This window comes from Triticum urartu, chromosome 7A (assembly GCF_056163025.1).
Source record: "Triticum urartu cultivar PI428250 chromosome 7A, HENAU_Tu73, whole genome shotgun sequence".
Classification (NCBI taxonomy): domain Eukaryota; kingdom Viridiplantae; phylum Streptophyta; class Magnoliopsida; order Poales; family Poaceae; genus Triticum; species Triticum urartu.
In genome coordinates, this window is record NC_141879.1 from 78,546,412 (window position 1) to 78,555,144 (window position 8,733).

At 43.4% G+C, this 8,733-nt stretch overlaps 1 protein-coding gene across 1 annotated transcript; it reads left to right on the top strand.

Moving 5' to 3' along the window:
* The first annotated feature begins 1,843 nt into the window (after positions 1-1,843).
* LOC147957970 (uncharacterized) lies at positions 1,844-2,956 on the top strand. Its single transcript, XM_087536393.1, has one exon. It carries the CDS (start codon positions 1,844-1,846, stop codon positions 2,954-2,956), a length of 1,113 nt encoding a protein of 370 aa, XP_087392519.1.
* Positions 2,957-8,733: the final 5,777 nt, after the last annotated feature.

Genomic DNA, 8,733 nt, shown 5'->3' on the forward strand with positions numbered 1-8,733 from the left:
ATAACTTTCTTTGGCCATGTTATTTTGAGAAGACATAATTGCTTAGTTAGTATGCTTGAAGTATTATTATTTATATGTCAATATTACACTTTTGTGCTGAATCTTTTGGATCTGAATATTCATACCACAATTAATAAAATTACATTGAAATTATGCCAAGTAGCATTCCACATCAAATATTCTGTTTTTATCATTTACCTACTCGAGGACGAGCAGGAATTAAGCTTGGGGATGCTTGATAGGTCTCCAACGTTTCTATAATTTTTCATTGTTCCATGCTATATTGTATTCTGTTTTGGACATTATTGGGCTTTATTATACACTTTTATATTATTTTTGGGACTAACCTATTAACCGGAGACCCAGCCCAGAATTGTTGTTTTTGCCTATTTCAGAGTTTCGCAGAAAAAGAATAACAAACGGAGTCCAAACGGAATGAAACCTTTGGGAACGTGATTTTCGGAACGAACGTGATCCAGAGGACTTGGATCCTATGTCAAGAAAGCAACCTGGAAGGCACGAGGTAGCGGGGCGCGCCTACCCCCCAGGCGTGCCCTCCACCCTCGTGGGGCCCATGTTGCTCCACCGACGCACTTCTACCTCCTATATATACCTACGTACCCCCAAACTACCAGATACGGAGCCAAAACCCTAATTCCACCGCCGCAACCTTCTGTACCCGTGAGATCCCATCTTGGGGCCTTTTCCGGAGCTCCGCCGGAGGGGGCATCGATCACAGAGGGCTTCTACATCAACACCATAGCCTCTCCGATGATGTGTGAGTGGTTTACTTCAGATCTTCGGGTCCATAGTTATTAGCTAGATGGATTCTTCTCTCTTTTTGGATCTCAATACAATGTTCTCCCCCTCTCTTGTGGAGATCTATTCGATGTAATCTTCTTTTGCGGTGTGTCTGCTGAGACCGATGAATTGTGGGTTTATGATCAAGTTTATCTATGAACAATATTTCAATCTTCTCTGAATTCTTTTATGTATGATTGGTTATCTTTGCAAGTCTCTTCGAATTATCAGTTTGGTTTGGCCTACTAGATTGATCTTTCTTGCAATGGGAGAAGTGCTTAGCTTTGGGTTCAATCTTGCGGTGTCCTTTCCCAGTGACAGTAGGGGCAGCAAGGCACGTATTGCATTGTTGCCATCGAGGATAACAGTATGGGGTTTATATCATATTGCATGAGTTTATCCCTCTACATCATGTCATCTTGCTTAAAGTGTTACTCTGTTCTTTCGAACTTAATACTCTAGATCCATGCTGGATAACGGTCGATGTGTGGAGTAATAATAGTAGATGCAGGCAGGAGTTGGTCTACTTGTCTCAGACGTGATGCCTATTACATGATCATACCTAGATATTCTCATAACTATGCTCAATTCTATCAATTGCTCAGCAGTAATTTGTTTACCCACCGCAATACTTATGCCCTCGAGAGAAGCCACTAGTGAAACCTATGGCCCCCGGGTCTATTTTCCATCATATTAATCTTCCATCAACAAGCTATTTCTTTTGCCGTTTTATTTTGCTTTATTTACTTTGCATCTTTATCATAAAAATACCAAAAATATTATCTTATCATATCTATCAGATCTCACTTTCCTAAGTGACCGTGAAGGGATTGGCAACCCCTTTATTGCGTTGGTTGCGAGGATTTCATTTGTTTGTGTAGGTGCGAGGGACTCGCGCGTGGCCCCCTACTGGATTGATACCTTGGTTCTCAAAAGCTGAGGGAAATACTTACGCTACTTTGTTGCATCACCCTTTCCTCTTCAAGGGAAAACCAACGCAATTCTCAAGAGGTAGCAGTTCCCACCATCCTTCTTCAATATCATGACGCACATGCTAGTTCATCTAGTCGACGAGATTGTCATTCTGGGCCCCGTATTTCTACACAATATGTTCCTCTTTGAGAGGTTCATGGGAGTCCTAAAGAAATATGTCTGTAACCGCGCTAGGCCAGAAGGAAGCATCTCCATGGGCCATCAAATAGAGGATGTCATTGGGTTTTGTGTTGACTTCATTCCTGGCCTTAAGAAGATAGGTCTCCCTAAATCGCGGTATGAGGGGAGACTGACTGGAAAAGGCACGCTTGGATGGGACTCAATAATATGCAGGGAAGGGCATTCTTGGTCTCAAGCACACTACACAGTTCTGCAGAACTCTACCTTGGTGGCCCCGTATGTCGATGAACACAAGAACAGTCTGCGCTCCAAACACCCAGAGCAGTGTGACGACTGGATTACATGTGAACACATCAGGACTTTCAGCAGTTGGTTGGAAACATGTCTCAGAGGTGACAACACTGTTTGTGATGAGCTGTACTCGTTGACCGGGGGACCATCTTTGACTGTATTGACTTACAAAGGATACGAGATAAATGGGAATACATTTTACACGATTGCCCAAGATCAAAAGAGCACCAACCAAAACAGCGGTGTCCGCTTTGATGCAGCAACCAAGAGGGGAAAGGACACATATTATGGTTACATAGTGGACATATGGGAACTTGACTATGGACATAATTTTAAGGTCCCTTTGTTTAAGTGCAAATGGGTCAATCTGTCAGGAGGCAGGGTACAGGTAGACCCACAGTACGGAATGACCACATTGGATCTGAACAATCTTGGGTACATTGACGAACCGTTCGTCCTAGCCAATGATGTGGCACAAGTTTTCTATGTGAAGGACATGTCTACCAAACCGAAAAAAAGAAAAGATAAGGAAGCGAATACATCATATCATGAGCCAAAGCGCCACATAGTTCTTTCAGGAAAAAGAGACATTGTGGGAGTGGAGGGCAAGACAGACATGTCTGAAGATTATGAAAAGTTTCATGAAATTCCTCCCTTCAAAGTCAAGGCTGACCCAAGCACCCTGTTAAACGATGACGATTATCCATGGTTACAGCGCAATAAGCAAAGGACACAAGCGAAGAAAAAGTGAAGACTTTCCCTCCACAACTATTTTGATGATGCTTTTGATCTAGAATATCCATGTAACAAACGGGTTTCCGTATGAAACCCTGATACTTCGAAAGAGATTGTCCCTTTTGTACACGAAGTGCATCCAGTTTTTGCCGTAACCCTCTCAACTTTTTAGCACATGCTATGTGGGTGAAATGATGATTCTATGCCAACTTTCAACCTTGTCAGAGTTCATTTGTAGTGCATTTCATTTTTAGGGTCATATAGCTCAAAAAAATCAGTAAATGCATGAAAATAACAAATGAAGTCAGAAAGGGTTGAAAATTGATGATGTGGCTTTGAATGGTGCATTTTGAGCACACAAAAAGTCTGGAGTTCAAATACGTTAAAAAAATGAAACCCCTTTGTAACAGATGAGCTTTCGTCCAAAACCCTGATACATCGAAAGAGATTGTCCATTTTGTACATGAAGTGCATCCAGTTTTTCCCGTAACCCTCTCAACTTTTTAGCACGCGCTATTTGGGTGAAATGATGATACCATGCCAACTTTCAACCTTTTCAGAGTTCATTTGTAGCGCTTTTCATTTTCAGGGTCATATAGCTCAAAAAAATCAGTAAATGCATGAAAAATAACAAATGAAGTCAGAAAGGGTTGAAAATTGATGATGTGGCTTTGAACGGTGCATTTTGAACACGCAAAAAGTCTGGAGTTCAAATAAGTTCAAAAAAATGAAATCCCTTTGTAACAGATGAGTTTTTGTCCGAAACCCTCATACTTCGAAAAAGATTGTCCATTTTGTACACGAAGTGCATCCAGTTTTTGCCATAACCCTCTCAACTTTTTAGCACATGGTATGTGGGTGAAATGATGATACCATGGAAATTTTTCAACCTCTTCAGAGTTCATCTGAAGTATTTTTCAATTTCAGGGTCATTTAGCTCAAAGAATGAACTAATATAAAAAAGAATGATCTAGAAAACTTTTAAGAAACTCTAATAGCAAAAATAATAAACTAAAAGAATGAACTAGAATAAACCTCTAGTATTATTGAAACTAAAATTATATAAAATTTATGCAATTCAAATTATCAAAGTATTTTCTGTTCAAATCATTAAAAGCAAATAGAATTTTCATAAAATAAATAAAAAAGGAAAATAAAATAAAATAAATAAGTAGAAACAAAATAAACTTTAATAAATAAGTAGAAATAAAATAAAATAAACTTTAATGAATAAGTAGAAACAAAATAAAATAAAATAAAATAAATAAGTAGAAACAAAATAAAATAAAATTTAATCAAATAAAATAAATAAACTTTAATAAAATAAATAGAAATAACAACAGTAAGTATTTTGTTGTAAGTAGAAACAGAATTAAAAAAATAAAGCAACAAAAAAAACTAGAAAAAATAAAAAATGCCATCTAGTGTGCCACCACGGCCTGAATACGACTAGAAACCCACCCATGGTCCAGGATTCAGGCCCACAGTAGGCCTAGTAGGCCCACATGCAGATACAGTGTGTTTAGGCCCGTAAGCCTGCTGTTCAGAGGAGTTCGAAAGGGGAGGCAGAGCTGCGGTTATAAACCGGTGCGGAAGCCTCTCAGCTAGCGAGGTGGGACTAAAGTTTTGGCCGTGGCAGCAGCACCCCCTTTCGTCTCGGTTGGTGGCACCAACCGGGACCAATACCCACCTTTGGTCCCGGTTGGTGGCACCAACCTAGACTAATGCCCACCTTTAGTCCCGGTTGGTGCCACCAACCGGGACCAAAGGTCTCTACTTCCCGCCCTTTGGGCTGCTGAAAAGAGACCTTTGGTCCCGGTTGGTGACACCAACCGGGACTAAAGGGGTGCTTTGGTCCCGGTTGGTGCTACGAACCGGGACCAAAGGGCTGGCTATATAAGCCAACCATTTGCAAATTTTCAGCAGTTTCTCCCCGATGCCGACGCTGCCCTCTGCCCTGACGCCCTGCTCCTCGTCGCCATCGCCCGCACCCGACGTCGCGCCGTCCCTGCGCCCGGTGCTACCCGCCATCCCCGCCGACGCCGTCATCGTCGCCCGAGCACGTCGTCGCTGTCGCCCGCGCCGTCGCCATCGCCCGCGTTCTCACCGTCGCCCACGCCCCTCGCCCGACGTCGTCACCGCTCGCCGCCCCGGCCCTGCCCCTATGCACGCCGCCCTGGCCCACCCCCGTCCTCTCCGTCGCCCTGCCCCGCCCCCTGCCTCGAGCGCGCGCCCCCTGCCCCGTCGACGTCATCGACGCCATCCTCATCGCAGACCCCGCGCCCCTCCTTGATACGTCTCCATCATATCTGTAATTTTTGATTGTTCCATGCCAATATTATACAACTTTCATATACTTTTGGCAACTTTTTATACTATTTTTGGGACTAACATATTGATCTAGTGCCCAGTGCCAGTTCCTGTTTGTTGCATGTTTTTTGTTTCGTAGAAAATCCATATCAAACGGAGTCCAAACGGGATAAAAACTGAAGGCGATTTTTTTTGAAATATATGTGATTTTTGGGAAGAAGAATCAACGCGAGACGATGCCCGAGGGGGCCATGAGGCAGGGGGCGCGCCCCAGGGGGTCAGGCGCACCCTTGGCCCTCGTGGCCACCCCGTAAGGTGGTTGATGCCCTTCTTTCGCCGAAAGAAATCTAATATCCGGATAAAAATCTTTTTCAAAATTCAGCCCAATCGGAGTTACGGATCTCTGGGAATTTAAGAAGCGGTGAAGGGGCAGAATCTGAGAACACAGAAACAGAGAGAGACAGAGACTAGAGGGGCTCTCGCCCCTCCCATGCCATGGAGGCCATGGACCAAAGGGGAAACCCTTCTCCCATATAGGGAGAAGGTCATGGAAGAAGAAGAAGAAGGGGGGCTCACTCGCCCTCTCTTTCGGTGGCGCCGAAACGCCGTCGGGGCCATCATCATCACCGCAATGTACACCAACAACTTCACCGTCATCATCACCAACTCTTCCCCCCTCCATGCAGCGGTGTAACCCCTCTTTTACCCTCTGTAATCTCTACTTAAAGATGGTGCTGAACACTATATATTATTTCCCAATGATGTATGACTATCCTATGATGTTTGAGTAGATCCGTTTTGTCCTATGGGTTAATTGATGATCGTAATTGGTTTGAGTTGCATGTTTAATTATCGGTGCTGTCCTATGGTGCTCTCCGTGTCTCGCAAGCGTGAGGGATCCCCGCTGTAGGGTTTTCAATATGTTCATGATTTACTTATGGTGGGTGGCGTGAGTGATAGAAACACAGACCCGAGTAAGTAGGTTGTTTGCGTATGGGAATAAAGAGGACTTCATGCCTTATAATGATATGGTTGGGTTTTACCCTAATGATCTTTAGTAGTTGAGGATTCTTGCTAGAGTTCCAATCATAAGTGCATATGATCCAAGAAGAGAAAGTATGTTAGCTTATGCCTCTCCCTTAAATAAAATTGCAATAATGATTACCGGTCTAGTTATCGATTGCCTAGGGCCAAATAACTTTCTCGTGACAAAAAGCTCTCTACTGAAACTAACTTAGTTGTGTCTTCAGCTAAATAGCCCCTACTTTTTATTTACGTGCTCTTTATTATCATGCAAACCTATCCAACAACACCTACAAAGTACTTCTAGTTTCATACTTGTTCTAGGTAAAGCGAACGTCAAGCGTGCATAGAGTTGTATCGGTGGTCAATAGAACTTGAGGGAATTTTATTATACCTTTAGCTCCTCGTTGGGTTCGACACTCTTACTTATCGAAAGAGGCTACAATTGACCCCCTATACTTGTGGGTTATCACTCCTCACCTTGGTCCGGCCGGCACCCTCTCTGTCCTTGTTTTTTTCATATATATGATGATATATATGCTTGTTTTTTTCAGATATATGCTTGTTTTTTCATATATATATATGATGATATATATGCTTGTTATCATAATTGGTTTTGTTCATATATATGATTATTTTTTATAGAATATGATGTTTTCTTGTTCATAGATGATCATATATATGATGTATGCATCGATGTGGATGAAATATGATGTTTTTTTGTTCATAGAATATGATGTTTTTTTATTCATAGATTTTTTTTGTTCATGAGAGAGGAGGAGACATCGAGGAAGTTTTACTGTTTAGGGTTAGGATCGTCGAGGAAGAAGGAAAATAAGGAAAAATAAGAAAAGAGGAAGAAGGAAGAAGGAGAAGAAGTGGAGAAAAAAATAAGAAGAGGAAGTAGAAGAAAAAAAAGGAGAAGAAGAAGGAATAGAAAATTTCTATTTTTTCTTCTCCTCCTCTTTTTTTCTTCTATTTTTTCTTCTTCTTCTTTTCCTCTTTTTTTCTTCTTCTCCTCTTTTTTATTTTTCTTCTTTTTATCGGGAACGAGGGTGTTGAGGATCGCCGAGGGGTCGAGGGTAAGGAACTAGCTAGGGTAGAGGGTCAAGGGTCACCAAGGGGTCGAGGGTTGCCAAGGGGTTCGAGGGTCGAGGGTTTGAGGGTCGTCGAGGGGATGAGGTTTAGAGGGTCGAGGGTCGTCGAGGGGTCTAGGGTTGAGGATTGCTGAGGGGTCGAGAGGTTGCCTAGTGTCAAAGTATTGAAGAAATACGCCTTCATCATTTGCCGGAAGTAACTAGGGCATGTTGGTATGAAGTTCTGCAAAGTTGTTTTGAAACGGAGTTCCGGATAGGATAATCCACCTTTTGGTTTGATAAAGCAAATTATCCTATCTGGGACTCCGTTCCAGAACAACTTTGAAGAGCTTCGTACCATCATGCACCTGTTACTTTCGCCTGATGATGAAGACATGGTTTTGTTGAATCCTTTGACACTAGACAAACGTGATATGAGGGGGTCGAAGGTTGGGAACTAGGCTAGGGGGTCGTGGATCGCCGAGCGATCGAGGGTTCGAGGGTCTAGGGTTCTAGGGTCGTCGAGGGGCCTAGGGTTCGAGGGTCGAGGAATGCCGAAGGGTCGAGGGTTCGAGGGTCGAGGAACGCCAAGGTGTCGAGGGTTTGAGGGTCGTCGAGGGGCCTAGGGTTGGAGGGTCGAGGAACGCCGAGGCGTCGAGGGCCGCCGAGGGTTCGAGGGTCAAGGGTCGACGATTGAGGAGGGGTCGAGAGGTTGCCTAGCTAGTGTCAAAGTATTGAAGAAATCCATGGCTTCATCATTAGCCGGAAGTAACCGGGGCATGATGGTACGAAGTTTTCCAAAGTTATTTTGGAAGGGAGTCCCGGATAGGATAATTCGTCTTTTTGTACGAATTTCAGCAAAGGCCTTCCAAATAGCGATATTCGGAAGGCTCTTCCTGAACTTTGTACCAAAAAGAGAATTATCCTATCTGGGATTCCATTCCAAAATAACTTTAGAGAGCTTCGTACCATCATGCACCTGTTACTTTCTCCTAATGATGAATACATAGTTTTGTTGAATCCTTTGACACTAGACAAATGTGACATGAGGGGGTCGAGGGTCGAGGGTGTGGCAATGTGCACAAGTTGATCCTAACCCTAGAAGCGCTGCTGAGGCCACCCAAATTTACCAAGTTAAAAGAGCATTGTCGTCGAGGCCACCTCGAACCCCTGAAGCGTTGCCGAGGCCACCCCAAACCCTAGAGAAGCGTCGAGGCCACTAATATGATTCCTTGTTGTGATTCGCTAGCTAGGTCTACGTTTGCCAGTAATATATCCATCTTTCATGTTTGTATAATAATTTCCATGTTGTGATATTTGCAGAAACTATGGAGCACGGCCAAGACTGGGCCGCAGAACAGGTGTTGGGGGACATAATCGCAGC